Here is a 15,770-nt window from a genome sequence, read left to right as displayed (position 1 = left end):
CTTGACTCAGTCTGACAGGACTGTTTCTCTGGGTTGCCTTATAGATACTTCTCATCAAAAGGCCCTTTTGACACAAGAAGGTAGAGTTTTATCTGGAATTTTTTCCTGAGCTTTTCAAATCAGCGTCCAGCATCTGCAAGAGAATTCCTCAAGATTCTAGGGTTCATAGCTTCAATGATTCTCATGATTCCTCAAGCGACATGGCAAACCAATATGTTATGACAGATGCATAAGATCTTGTTTGGGGAACAGTTTACAAAGAGGTAAAGGTCCCATCAGAGCAAAACAGTGGTAGAAATCTTAGCAGGACAATGATAGACCCTCACAAATGGAAATTGAATAAGGGATCTTCCTGGAGCTGATCCATTTGTTGGTAATAACCCCCTTTCCAAACAAACAAACTGAGCACATTTTTTTCCAGGACTCTTAAGTAGTCCTGGAAAACAGATGCATTTTCTTCCCTTGGAAGAGAGTGTTCCTTTAATGCATTTCCACCCTTTACACTGATATCCATGATAATATTGAAGATTCAAAAGGATACTCCAAAAATCATTGTGACAATTTTGGTCCAGGCAGAATTGGTTCTTCCTTCTTATAGACTTGGCCAAGGGCAATTACCACAAGCTTCCTTATAGACTGGATATACTCTCACAAGACATAAGAAAGTTTGATGCACCCCATTGTCAGTCAACTTCAACGGACTGTCTGGATGATTCAGTTCTAATGCCGTTTAAGCACTTCTTTCATGAGGACATGCAACAGGTACTAAAGGAGGCAAGAAAGTCTGCTACTAGAAAATCGTATGTCAGTAAATGGAAACTATTGTCTTGTGGGTGCCTCTCCAACTACCATGGGCCCATCAGGGATTCTGTACCACTGGAGATCAGATATTTGTGAGTTACTTTCCTCTGGCCTCCTGTTCCTCCATAAAGGTTCATCTTGTGGTCATTTCAGCATGTCTATCATGGGATCCTCCTCTTTCTTTTCTGTTTGTTGTAAAACAGTTTTTGAAAGGAAGGGGGTTTTCCACCTGAGGTCTCCTGTTTTGACACCTCCTTTTAAACAGGTGGCTCTCCTATGAGATCTCAACTCTGTGCTGGAGAAACTGACTGTCGTCTTTTGAACCTGCTTATGGAGCTGATAAGATTTTTGACTTGGGGAAACTGTACTCAACATTGCTCTTACATCTACAAGAAGAGTATCTGAGTTGCAAGCTCACATAGTGGGTGAGCCCTACCTGATTTTCCACAGGGTTAGGATCTCTTTAGAAGCAAACCCATCATCCACACCCATGGTGGTTTCAGAGTTTACATTGAATCAGACTCTCAATCACCCACTTTTCTATCTAGAATCTAAAAGCCAGGGAGAAATGATTCTCTGTGTTATGGGCAGCCATAGGCAGCTTGGGTACTATCTTTGCAGAGCTAAGCCCTTTAAAAAAGCTGACCAGCTGTTTATTCCTTATCAATGGGCAAAAAGGGGGCATTCTGTGTCTAAACAGACAATTTCCAGGTTGTATTTAGCTGATTTCTGTGTAATTCCCACCATGGCAAATCCTTTCCTGACATTGTCAAGTTGCATTCTACAATAGCCATGGCTTCTTCACTTGCATACTGGAAAGAGGTGGATTTCTTAAACATTCTAGAGGCAGCTACATGGTCCTCTCTGCATACGTTTACATGTCATTACAAGGTGATTTTTTTTTTCTAGATTCAGATTGAACTTTGGTATGACCATTCTTCAGGGACTCTGTGATCTATCCCTTTCCTCTCCCAGGTTGGATAGGCTTTTGTAATCAACCCATATAGTCTAAAGGCTACTACAACATTGGGAATGGTGAACATAGTGTTATGTAAGCTGCACTTGCCCATAAGAGTAGATGTTAAAACTCCTCACTGCTGCAGTAGCCACACCCATCCTGCACCCCTACTCTTGTATATAGCTGGGGTATGAAGTAGGGTTGTGTGTGTTTCTACTTCATATGTTATTGGTCAGTTGGTTTAGGATTGTTGGGCTCTTCTCTCCTCATGATTTTTTTGCCCATATAATGAAAGTTTCACTGTGACTGCTGATTTCACTGCTTAGGATTTGTCAGCAGTCAGAGTGGAGGAGTGTTGGGTGAGGGTGGCAGAGGCTTTGAAGCTAGCAAGTCGTTTCCTTGGCAGGAAATAACCCATACAACCTAAAGACTACAGCAGCTGTGACAAATTCACACATCTACAGTCATGGGTAAGTGTAGCTTCTTCTTCAAATGATCCTTCTCCCTTTATAAAAATACTTTGATTGTCCTCTGTGAACTGATGTGTCATGGGTCATTTTTCTTCTCTTCAAGAGAGGAACAGCCAGCAGCTAGAAAGAAAGATGAGGAACCTTGTGGTTCCCTTATGGCCTTGCAGTTAAGAACGCCTACCTTTTAGCCTAGAAGCAAGCAACATAATCTGGTCCTTTTGCTCCTGAGAATGATGATTCTGTCTTATGAACTCTCAAGGAGTAGAGGGGGCACATCATTAATCGTAATTAAAAGTGCATTCCTGTGTAGACTTTAGGGTCCAACATGGGTTCCACAGATTACAGTTCCTTTTCACCATGTCACTATATGAAAAGTTCAGCAGTTTAGGCAGGATGGGCAAGGGGTAATTTCATTTTACACCCTGGGCTTCAGGGCCCTGTATTGTTCTCAAGTGCCTCTTTTTCCTTTGCAGGTCAGTCTCTGCAAAAGCTGTTGAGGTTTTCTGATCTTGGGGTCAGGGAATTTGTGCATATGACCTTTATGATGGATTTTTCTCTGGGCATCTTAGATCCTGTAACTTTGAGTTTTCTGATATTGTGGCCAGGGCAGTGACATGGGATGTGTGTGCAACAGATGACATGGCTTAGACTCTCATAATTTAAGGAAGAGCTAAGGCATGTTGTGGAAGTTGTCTTTTGTGGGGGTCATCCCTAGGCAGGATTCTACATGCATCATAGAAGACCAGCAAGAGAGAAAAAATATTAACAGTTTTCTCTTTGCTGCTTCTGGCATAAAAAGGCTGTAAGCATTAGACAATTCAGTTCTCTACCACAAGTCTCCAAACAGGTATGATTTATTGGGCTGCAGCAGCTTTCGTACCTGTCCTGGTCTACATGTGAAATGCCATTTATTTTGAGTTTCTCCTTGCTTGTAGAAGCATCACCACCAGATACTTGTGAATTCTGAAAACAATTTTGGACGGTTATATGTTTGAGTTCTTAGGCTGCCCATCGTAAAACTTCATTATGCAAGCAGTCAGTTTTTGTGGAGATCTTGAAACAGGCCCAAATTGCATCTGAAAGTGGATGTAATACCTGCTTCTCCTCTGTAAAAGAGAAGAATGTTTGATTTTAACCTGTTAACTCATTCCATGGGATCTGGTAGGACCTCTGAGATTTCAGCAACCGCATTTACTATGGTATTTTGTAAACAATGGCTCTTCAGAGGACTGTGCTTTTTGCATCATCAGAAATCCTTGATGGTGCCACTGGAGAGGATGGATGTTTTGTGGAAAGTCAGTTGTGTCATAGCCTCTAAGATCGCTCCTTTATTTCATGCTCAGTCAATTCATTCTCATTACCAGGTGCAGGCATCTGGTATGTCATCTGAACATTTGTGTCAGGAACTTAGCTGGCAACTGAGTCCTTTGCAGGAGTAGGATTTTGTATTGTTTTTCTTGTGGGATAACTGGCTTCTGCTGAAGCCAATCAGTGGAGCTTTTTGATAGGTTCATAGGTTCATACTAGGCTGTCTGCCCTAGGGCATTTATAAGCCTAGCCAGAGTGTGTTTGGCTTTCGCCACCCATTTTAAAATTAATTTTGCTATGCCCTTTTTCGAGGTTAGTGTACTGTGCCTCTGTCTAACAGTGACACAGAAGTGATACCCAGGGTAAACCTACGATCCCCCATCCACTCATCAAGACTCCTCTTGAAGAGAGTCAATGAGGGACTCTGCCTAACCTGGACTGGGATTTTATTCCAGAGTGAAGGGAGCCTCTGGGTTATGAATCTGTCCCTCCAGCATGTCCTGTTTATTTCAGTGCTGAGGTTCAAGTCTCTCGAGCGCGTAGCTCGATGGGATTTGGATTTTCTGAGGTGCAGCATGTCCATTAATTCCGGGTTGGACATGGCTTTATACGTCAGGCACAGATCGCCTCTGAGCAGGCGGTATGCCACTGAGTAGAGCTGGAGTTTCTTTAACTGGGCAGCTATGGCATCTGTTTGAGCCCTTTGATCCTCTTGGTGAGGTACTTTTGGGGTCTTTCCAGTTGCTGCAGGTGTCTGGTAAGGTACATCCTAAAAGGGGCATTGTACTCAATGGGCCTGATGAGGGATGAGTAAAGAGGCACGATGACCTCCCCTGATCTAGATGTGAATCCCTTCATGATTAGGTGGGCTATATAAAATGTTTTTCTAACCACTTTGGCAATGTGGTTGTCAAATGAGAGATTGCTATCAACTTGGGTCCCCAAGTCCCTAATTACTTCTTCCGTGGCCCTTTCCTGATTGCACACCTTAGATAGTCAAGATAAAGTGGGGAAAATCCTCCCTAGTCCTCATTGCCACTATGAAGAGAATCCAACAATCTTGGGCACTAGGTATTGTTGATCATTACTTCCCATATTAAGGGCCCTGGATGATGTGGCCTTCGGTTCCTGGATAAGGGAAGCAGAGGATTAGTAGAGGCTTAAACTCTTCTGGCAGTCATTTTCACCATTCTGCTTACCTCCTTAATGATTTTTTTCCATGATGTTTGTGGTACCAGTGGTTGAATATTTACCAGTTTCACAAAGATCTGATGTGACCCCCCCCCCCCCCCCGTCATCAGGCATTGGTTTAAGGCTGTCATGTCCTTGGCAGCTCAGGAATACAACACAGAATGAGCCAGAGGAGTCCCTTTGGCTGGAGTGACAGCCAGCTCCTTCTCTAATGCTGGCTGCTATTTGGGGTCCTTTGATTCCACCAGCTGTTCCATGTGTACATTCTTTATTGGCTAGTTTTGCTTTACACTGTTGTAGTTTGGGCACCTTTGCTCAGAACTGTCCAGTTGGTTCAGTCCATTCTGCCTCAACCCAATGTTTCACCGTTGCAGTCATTACATTTGGGGTAATCTGCTGGCAGGTTGCCCTCAGTCGGCCTGAATAACAAAGTCTTGGGTCCTGCGTTGGTTGCTGTCTCCTCTTCCATGACGTCAGGTCGTCAGGGGTATAAAACATGCAGCCGACACCATTTTACCCAGTCTTTCTTGCCGCGCGGTGCCCAAAGCAGAAGCAGTTCGCAAGTGCCGGTCGGCCGACTCCTGAGATTTTCGAAATTGAATTTCAGAACCGAAGTCTTCAGTAAAGCCAAGTACCCCGTTGGGGAAATTTTTTCTTGCTCCAGACCGATGTCAGTAAAAGTTAACAATTGTATTTCTTGTGGGAGGCAAATACCTCATAAGGATTTTCACTCTTACTGTATTCCTTGCCTGACATTGCTAGTTGTCGGTTTTGCGCTAGATTCAACCAACGCAATATTAAGCGTCTGTTCGATTTTGCTTTACATTACTTTGGCTGAAAGTTTAATTATATAATGCTGTCGGAACAACTGACGACCGGAATTCATAAAAAGTGCAAGGACAAAGAAAAGGACAGGCATCCGAGGTCCAAAACCGACAACGAATCCTCTTCTAGGCCATTCTGCGGTTCGCCGGTTCTCAGTGAGGCGCTTTCGCAGCCCCTGACACCCGCTACCTCAGAGCCGCAGGCTGCCTCCGACTCCCACATGGAGACAACTAGGCCTCTGGAAAATCAAGGTATTGGGCCTACGGAGACTATTCCCTCAGATGGGTCTGGAGCCGCTGAGCAGGCATCGGCTTCTGAGGGTGTTTTCAGACCTACACAGCTTACTATCAGGACTACTTCAGCAGCCAAGACAAAGTCTAAAATGCCTATAAAGGCAAAGAAAAATTCTGCAGGCTTTGCGCTTCATGGCATCCTGCATCCTGCTAATTCCATATGCAAGACTGCATATGAGGAAGCTACAATGGTATCTAAAAAGTGTTTGGACTCAACATTGTCACAGCCTGGAAACAATAATTACTCTCATTCCCTGCCTACAAGAGTTTCGATGGTGGGCACTGACCTGTCACCACAACAAGGGACAGCCTTTCACTTTACCCACAGCCAGGCAGACATTAACAACAGATGCATCGGATTATGCCTGGGGAGCACACATGGTGGGAAAATGTATACAGGGCACGTGGCCCACGGACCAAATGCATCTTCATATCAATCAAAAAGAGATGCTAGCTGTACAGAATGCCCTGACAGCCTTCAAGGACCTACTACATCCAGGACAACTATTACTAAAGATGGACAATACTACAGTCATCTGGTACATAAACAAGGGGGCACACATTCCTACCCCCTCTGCAGGCAAGCCATGACTTTGTGGAACACAGAACTAGCCTATAAAGTACATCTGCAGGCACAATTCCTGCCAGAAAAGAAAACTACTCTGTCAGACGAACTAAGCAGAAACCTCATGGACCCTCACGAGTGGAAACTAGATCCACAAGTCTTCAGCATGATAACAAAGAAATGGGGATGCCCAGACATATATATCTATTTGCCTCCCCTCACAACTGCCAACTACAGAGATTCTGCACAAGGACTTATCACTCTCAAACATGGAAAGTGGATGCTCTATCATTCAGCTGGAAAACCCTAACAGTTTATGCCTATCCACCACTGTCTCTACTCTCCAAGGTACTCCTAAAAGTCAGACAAGAGAAGCCAAAAATGATTGATTGCCCCAGACTGGCCACGCCAGCACTGGTACCCAATCCTAAAGAGCTTGTCTCAAGGGCCACCCTGGACTTTACCTCAAATTCCTCATCTGCTGACCCAACAAAACAATCAGATCCTGCACAGCCAACTCAAAACCTTAAATCTGGCTGCATGGCAAATAATATAGCCACTCAGAACACTCCTCTCTCTAAAGCTGTTATGGATGTCATTTTGCAAGCCAGGAGGCCCAGCACCAGGAAATCTTATGCAGAAAAATGGAAAAGATTCTGTGCTTGGAACCAGGCACAAGGACTTGAACCGCTTGTTTCAAATATTCCTCAGATTTTACAATACCTAACTGAGATGTTGGACAAAGGCCTAGCCTTCTCATCAATTAAGATCCATGCATCTGCCATTTCAGCTCATTACAATACAGAACCTCCTATTTTCTCTCATCCACTGCTAAGGCAGTACCTCAGAGGGGTAAAAAACATAAGACCCCCAAGAAGAGCACCTATACCAACATGGGACCTCAACTTTGTCTTGGAAAAGCTCACACTACCTCCTTTTGAGCCATCCAATACAGCTGAGATAAAATTCATATCATGGAAAACTGCTCTGCTCCTAGCAATAACTTCAGCAAGAAGAGTCTCAGAGCTACAGGCATTAATGGCAGTGGAACCTTTTATCATTTTTCATACGGACAGGTAGTATCCAGTGTGGCTCTTGACCAAACCATTCATTTGCCAACCTTTTATCCAAATCCCCAGAATTAAGGGGAAAGACTTCTGCACTCTTTGGACATACACAGACAGCTACGCTTCTACTTGGACAAAACAAAAGCTTTCAGGAAAACTGAGCAACTTTTTGTGGCATACGCTGCAGGATCACAAGGAAAGGCTATTTCAAAGCAGACTATTTCAGAATGGATAGGACACTGCATTCGTTTCTGCTATGCACAGCATGGCAAATCAGTGCCTAAGAATATTAGGACACATTCCACCAGGGCAGCAGACACATCAGCAGCCTTTCTCAGAGGAGTATCAACCAAGGTAATTTTGGAGGCTGCAACTTGGAGTTCAGTGCACACTTTTACCAAGCACTATCACTTACTCTTTACTCTAAATCCAGAGCAGGCTTTGCCACTGCAGTTCAGCATGGCCTCATAGCCTCTCCTAATTCTGTTTAGACCCAGCCTCCCAACCTCAGCTTTGGGATTCAACCCAAGTGTAATGACTGCAACAGTGAAACATGATGAACATAGTACAGTTGTGTACCTACCATAAATGTCGATTTAGAGTGTATTCACTGTTGCAGTCCAGGTTACCCTCCCACCATCCCCCTTTTCATTGCTGGAAATTATCTGATCTTCTCTATTCTATACAACCTTTGTGGTGTGTTTGCTTGTAGAGGAAGGTAATGTTTATGTTAGGGCGTGCATTTTTATTTGCAAATTTTTAGCCTACCCTTTTGGGGGCACCTAACATCTGGGGCAAGAAAAACTGAAGAAAATGGCGTCGGCTGCACCTTTTATACCCCTGGCGCACTGACGTCAGGGAAGAGGTGACAGCAACCAATGCCGGACCAGAACTTTGGAATTCAGGCCGACTGCGGGTAGCCTGCCAGCAAGGTAACCCAAGTGTAATGACTGCAACAGTGAATACACTCGAACATCTACATTTATGGTAGGTACACAACTGTACTTTTGTGGTCATGGCTTCTTTGTTGCCTCTATATTTTGAGTCATTCCAGTCATGGAGTCAGTTAAGTGTTAACCCTCTACTGTTCCTTTCAGGATCCTTGTGTCTTTTGTCACTCCTGAGTGAATGGCTAATATTTTATATTTTTTATCTGTTATTGCCAAAGATATATACCATTGTCTGATGTTTGGTTCCCTACTTTCTGCATCCATGTTTTCCACATTTTTTATGCTTTTTGCTGTTGTCCTATGAATTGTTTGAAGGTACAGAAAGCTGCAGCCATCCCTTTAAAGTTTAGCAACTCTCCCTCGAAAGAAACAAAAACGCACACAGTGTGAAAATGTGTTTCTCTTTATGCATTCAACGTTTTATAACTGAAGCTGGTGTTTTATTTGTTTTTGCTGCCTTTAACTCTTTGTTCCCTTTTATGTTGCAGAGGAAGAAAGTGATGAGATTAAACCTGGAACTTCATGTAAAAATTCTGGCTGTTCAAAGGTAATATTTTGAGTTGTTTGTTCCATGTTATTAAAAGAAGCTGAGCAGTTACCCCTTTTTTGGGGGTGGGGGTTGTCTGGTATTAATCAATTTAAGGCATCATACAGATCCAGTAGCTGTTTTTATACTTCTGAGCTTTTTTGGTTTGAGATCAGAAGTCTGGTGAAGCAGGTAAATATAGTGACTTTCTTTTCCATTGCCTCTTATTCAGTGGATTTTCTGTCTTGTCCATTCCCTTGGCTAGTCATTTGCCTCTGCTGGTGTATCCTGTGGCATTACTGATGTATGAAGGACATCATGCCCAGAGCCTGTGCATTTCAATTCTTTAGTGATGATCACGTTTTGGATCTAGTTACTAAACTTTGGTCAGGAAAAAGTTCCCACATTATATGGCTAAAAAGCCAAAAGATTCCAAGCGTTGTATCACTCGTTGGATCATGAACCAGAACCATTGGATCAGGAGCCAGGACAGAGCCAGAAGTATGCTTAAGAGAGGAGGTAAGCAAATATCCTGTCATTCTTTCTCAGCAGTTTCCTCTGAATATTGGAGGTGATGGGTAAAACCGTGTTTAAAATTAAACCAGTGAGATTTGACTAAAATAGCATAACAGAGGCTGTGCTGCCTGCTGTATAGTATTTGTCTGTTGTATGCCACTTCATGAGAAGCAAGGCCATCTAATTTGGATTAATCTGATAACTGTGAAAAATAACAGATTTATTAGTTGCGTATGTTTTCTTGCCATTAGTGGAATGTAATGCTGTCAGTTACTTGGGAATGCTCTTTTCATTTCCTTCCATCTAAATGCAAAATAATAGGCACCTACCAGCTTTATAAGGTGCATTCTGTAAGTGGTGCTGCCCTAAATAGGTGCAACATTATCAGGCAGAGTTAGGATGGGATTTGGCAGAAGTACGAAGGTTGGTGTTTTTTTCCCCAATTTTTGAACTATTTTTGGTGAAAAACTTTTATGATTCTGTCCCTCACCAGTGGCTAGACAGACACACGCTTGTTTTTATCACTGGCTGGAGTTAAACATACTGAATAGTATTGCCCAAAACATAAACGTGTGTTAAGTTGACCTAGAGACAAACAATACAAACAAAATGCACTCAATTTGTGTCAGGGTGCACAACTTTTGTTTGTAACAGAGAATCCTCCCAACTGTAACCTTCAAAAGCACCAGAATATACAACCCTAGATCTGAAGTAGTTAACTTAATTTGGTCTGCAACCTGTGGGATACGGATCCGATCTCGGATCCGAGCCGGCAACTTTACAAAGCTTAGATCTGAGCTCCTAGCTCCTCCCCTTACCCATAATCCCCTGCCAACCCTCATGGAAATGCTTAGGATCGGGGGGGGGTCCGCCCCAAGGCTTCCTCGGACGAATCCATGTTCCTGGAGGCGTTCGAAGCAGGCCCATCTACCTCTTGGGTGTCCCCTCCGGCCGACCCCTTAGTGGACCTTATTACCACTAGGGCGTGGAAGGAGCCGGACACTGTGGAGCCAGTCCCCAAACATCCAGACAGAATTCTAAGCCCCCCCACTGAGAAGTCCCGTTGGAGCAAGGGACCCCCCGTAGATGCCATGTTGGTGGCGGCAGCCACCAAGAGGGAGTTAGCCCAAGAGAGTCCCTCGGTCCATCCCCCGAGCAAGGAGTCTCGCTCGATGGACCGTCTTGGGAAGCGGGTCTTTAGTTCAGCGACCTTCGCTGTAAGGTCCCTGAACTACATGGCACATGTAATACGGCTGCAGCGAAACCTTATTAAAGAGTACGCTGCATCGCCCCCCCGAGTCCATGTCGGCGGAGGACAAACAGTTGTACTCCACTCGCATGGCCACTCTTAGGTCTATATCCAACACCTCTATGCGGCTTGTATCCCACGCTACAGAGGGAGCCGCTAGAGCCAGCGGAGCGGGCCTAGTTATGAGGCGTCAGGCCTGGCTCCGACATTGTGACTTCGCGGAACCCTTCAGGGTGTCTGTTGCGAATGCCCTCTTCGATGGTTCTGCCTTTTTTGGCAAGACAGTTCGCAAGACTTTAGTCCAGAACGAAAAGGACGGGCAGACGTTGTCTGCTGTCAGAGTCCGCTTCTCTGCTCCCCAGAGGTCCTTCTCTAGGAACCAAAAGGGACAGAAGAAGATGTGGTTCCGAAAGTCGCAACAGTCCCAGTCCGCTCCGGACTCCCAGTCCTTCCGCGGCAGAGGAGGACAGGGTGGATGCCGCCCTAGAGGCAGAGGGGGCCCGAAAAACTTTGGGTCCAGAGAAACCTTCTCTGATCGGCCCACGCAGCAACCCTGAGGGGTTGCCCGACTGCTCCACTCTGGAGGCAGTCGGGGGGGTGCTTCTCGAGGCACCTGGCAGCTTGGGAGTCCATTACAACAGACTGCTGGGTGCTTCGTATCATATCCAGAGGATGCAGAATTTCCCTTTCCTACATTCTCTACACTCCCAAACACCTCCCCAATGTTCCACCCAATCAGAGGGAGGCTGCAGCTGCAGATGTTCGGCAGCTTTTAGAAAAAGTAGCTGTCCAGCACGTCCCCCCAGGCCAGTCTGGATCAGGTTACTACTCAAGGTTCTTTTTGGTGCCAAAAAAGACGGGGGACATAAGGCCCATCCTCAATCTTTCCCTACTAAATCTTTCGGTAACCAAAGAAAAGTTCCGGATGGTCACTCTTCAATCTATTCTCCCCCTCTTGCGGGAGAATGACTGGATGTGCTCGATAGACCTCAAGGACACGTACTACCACATATTGATAGACGTACGATCCAGGAGGTTTCTCCGCTTCCGGCTGGGAGCCAGTCATTATCAATTCAGGGTCCTTCCCTTCGGTCTCACCTCAGCCCCCATGGTGTTCACCAAGGTGTTAGCAGTGATAGCGGCCCACCTGAGACTCCAGGGAATGCAGGTTTTCCCTACCTGGACGACTGGCTCCTCACTGCTCCAACAAGGCATCTACTATGCTTAGCCAGGGACCACTTCCTCAACCTTGCTCCGCAGCTAGGGATCACTATAAACTCAGACAAGTTCTCTCTCACCCCGACTCAGGTGATAGATTTTATCGGGGCCAGACTGGACACCAACAGGCAACTAGTCTTCTTAACTCCTGACCGGTTGCACACTTTGAGGGCACATGTGCGGGCCATCTTTCAATCTTCGAAACCTCCGGCGAGATTGGTTCCGAGGGCCCTGGGGTCCATGGCAGCCGCAATAAACCTTCTTCCCATGGCGCATCTGAACATGAGGATTTTACAGTGGACTCTGCAAGTCCAATGGTCCCTTCATCAGTACCCCTTGAGTCACCCCATTTCCCTCAGCAGAGCCCGCAAGAGGGCTCTTGTTTGGTGGCTTCAATCGCTGGACCTCCAGCCGGGACGCCCCTTTGCCACGGCCCCCCCTCTCGCCACGGTGACCACGGATGCCTCTCGTCTTGGGTGGGGGGGCATTACTCGGGCAGGACGGTCCAAGGCACGTGGAACGATTTGGAGACCTTATTGCACATAAATGTTCTAGAGATGAGGGCAGTGCTGTTGTCTTTGCAAGCAGTTCAGAGCCTTCTGCCTGCAGGAACAATTGCAATCCAGACAGACAGTATGTCTGTGGTATGGTTTATCAACAAACAAGGGGGGAACCAGGTCTTACCCACTCTGTCGAGAAGCCATGAGAGTGTGGGAATGGGCGATCTCCACCAACCGCTTTCTCATTGCAACGCACATTCCGGGATGGACCAACATCCTGGCGGACAGACTGAGTCGCACCATCCCTTCACCTTACGAGTGGTCCCTCAATCCTCGAGTAGCGAGTCGAATTTTTGCCGTTTGGGGGCAGCCCTGTTGCGATCTTTTCGCATCTCCCTCAAACACGAAATGCAACAATTACTTAGCTATCATTCCCCCTGCCAGGGAAGTCCCAAGGGACGCCTTGGTGCATGCTTGGCCACTCGGTCTTCTCTATGCCTACCCTCCTCTTCCCCTCATGCTGAAACTTCTTCAGAAAGCCAGTCGGTTGGGGAGCAGGATGATCCTCATTGCCCCATTCTGGCCTCGCCAAGCTTGGTTCCCTTACCTCTGGTCTCATCGAGCGAATCCGCCCTGGATTCTAGATCCCCTTCCGGATCTAATCTCCCACCCCCTAGGGCTCCCACTTCCCGACCTGGCCAGCCTCAAGCTTACAGCTTGGCTGCTCCAGTTCCACTTGTAGCTAGGACTCCCGGTATCTCGTCTCCAGTTAAAACTATCCTAGTAGCAGCGCACAAGCCCTCTACTAGGCAAGTCTATGGTAGTAAATGGAAGCGTTTCTCTATCTGGGCAGAACACCATAATTTGGAGCCTTTTACAGCCCCCTTGCCTGCGGTGCTGGACTTTCTTTCAGGTCTTTTTAATGGCGGAGCTAGCTGTTCTACGGTTAAGGTTCAGTGAGCAGCTATCTCTCATTATCACGTAGGTACTGAAATGGGTCCTTTGATTACTACAAAATTGTGCAAAACATTCTTAAAGGGCACCTTCCTACTTAGACCTCCAATAAAGGAAGCGGTACCTCCATGGGATTTGACCTTGGTATTACAAGCCCTGACGGCCCCTCCCTTCAAACCGGCGTCTTCAGTAGACCTCAAATATTTGTCTTGGAAAACAGCCTTTCTTGTGGCTATTACTTCAGCCAGGAGAGTATCTGAATTGCAAGTTCTTTCTGTGAAATCTCCATACTTAGCCTTTCACAAGGATAGGGTTTTTCACAAGGATAGGGTTTACCTCAGGACCAATCCCTCCTTCCTCCCGAAGGTAGTTTCTGAATCTAATATTAACCAATCTATCAATTTGCCGGTCTTCTTTCCTAACTACCAGAACAAAGGGGAGTACAGACTACATTCTTTGGACGTGCACAGACAACTTAGATTTTACATTCATAGGACATCTGGTCATAGACAATCCGACCAGTTGTTCATCTCCTTTGCCAAATTTAATCTAGGTAAACCAGTCTCGAAAGTTTCCTTATCGAGATGGATTTCACAGTGTATCATTATAGCGTATCAAAATTCTGGCAGGCCCGCACCTCAAGGAGTTTGTGCCCACTCAAGGAGTTCGTGCCCACTCAACTAGGGCTATGGCTACATCTGCCGCCTTTAAATCCAGGGTTTCCTTGGATGATATCTGTTCAGCAGCCACTTGGGCCTCATCTCATACCTTCATCAATCATTATAAATTGGACTATCTTCAGAGGGAGAACTTCTTTTGGCTCCGCAGTGCTCCGGAATATCCTTCCATGAAGGCCGCCCAAGGTTTAGGTAGCTGGGGACTCTGTCCCACAGGTTGCAGACCAAATGAAGTTAACTACTTCAGATTAAGAAGTTATGTACTCACCATAACGTTCCATCTGAGTAGGTAAACTTCATTTGTCTGCAACCATTCCCCCCCCTCCGTCCCCCTGACCTTCAGATGTGTTTCATGTCATATAGTGATGTACCATTTCTGATAATGTAGTTAGTTATCCACGATAGTGCTTGCGGGCAAACTTGATCTGAGGTCAGTCAGGGTTGGCAGGGGATTATGGGTAAGGGGAGGAGCTAGGAGCTCAGATCTAAGCTTTGTAAAGTTGCCGGCTCGGATCCGAGATCGGATCCGTATCCCACAGGTTGCAGACAAATGAAGTTTACCTACTCAGATGGAACGTTATGGTGAGTACATAACTTCTTATTATCCCCACTAGCAGTCATTATGAATTCAGACCTTTGGTTATTTACTAACATTATTTAAAAATTCTGGCAGATACTCGTCAGTCTTAAGAAATTTTAAAGACTGGAGCAACCAAGTGTGCATCGGCATTTTATTGCTTGTTTATTTACATACAAATATTTCAAGCATGGGCATTAATGCCCTTCTAGCCTGCCGGTATGCCAAAACAGTTGTTCCCGTAATAAGTGCTTAGGCTTTTCTTAAAAATATCTAAACTAGTGGTTGCTTTAACATAATTTGGTAGTCTTTTCCATGCATCAGCTGCTTTCTCAGAAAACCAATTTAGCATGCTTCTCATTCCTGTAGAGTCTTCTACATAAGTTGTCCAATGATTCTGTGCTGCTGTTTCATAAAGCTAAACTTTCCCAGTGGGTTTTGTATTTAAATGTCCTGTATACCTGATTAATGTCTCCTCTGATGCATCTGTATAAGACATTGTACAATATTTTAATCTTTTGTAATAACTTACATTTTCACATCCATGGATGCCCTTGGCATATTTCTGCTGTACTCTTTCCAGTTGAGTTATGTTTACTTTCTTATAAGGTTTCTATACAGCAATTCCATACTCCGGTCTGGGTCTAATTTTGACTAACAAACTGGCTTCATCATTTCTGATTTCATAGACTTTATAATACAACCTGTAGTTCTATAGCTATCATTATTATATTGGTTGTTATGATTTGAAAACAACCCGGTACTTAAATGAATCTACAGTTTCAATCACTGGGTTCTTTATTAACTATTCAACTTTCAATTTATGTCTCTCAAATTTCATATGCTTAGTTCTTGATGTGTTTTTCGGTATGGTATTCTCCTGTACCAAATGGTCAAAGTCAAGTTATTTTGTTGACATGCCCTGTGATCACTTTACCCAATTTCAGGTCATCTACATACAGACTATAGAACACCTCAGATGAAAAAAATGGATCTGAAAGATTGCAGTCTAAACGGGTATGGGCCTAGGACAGAGCTTTTGTAGGACACCATGACTATAACCTAAAATTTCACCTGTCCAGTTACTGTGTAATGTTTGCCATGCCCTATTTGTAAGTCATGCAG

At 45.1% G+C, this 15,770-nt stretch overlaps 1 protein-coding gene across 1 annotated transcript in view; it reads left to right on the top strand.

Moving 5' to 3' along the window:
* Positions 1-15,770, top strand: part of CHORDC1 (cysteine and histidine rich domain containing 1) — a 1,140,261-nt gene that overhangs the window by 550,943 nt on the left and 573,548 nt on the right. Inside the window, exon 6 of the mRNA XM_044072202.1 lies at positions 8,917-8,975. Within this exon, the coding sequence (XP_043928137.1) occupies positions 8,917-8,975 (59 nt within the window). The remainder of the gene's footprint in view (positions 1-8,916; positions 8,976-15,770) is intronic.

This window comes from Protopterus annectens, chromosome 5.part0, assembly GCF_019279795.1.
Source record: "Protopterus annectens isolate FY-2018-M chromosome 5.part0, PAN1.0, whole genome shotgun sequence".
NCBI classification, from domain to species: Eukaryota; Metazoa; Chordata; order Ceratodontiformes; family Protopteridae; genus Protopterus; species Protopterus annectens.
Note: the sequence above shows the minus strand (reverse complement) of the source record. Positions and strands in the feature narration are given on the sequence as shown.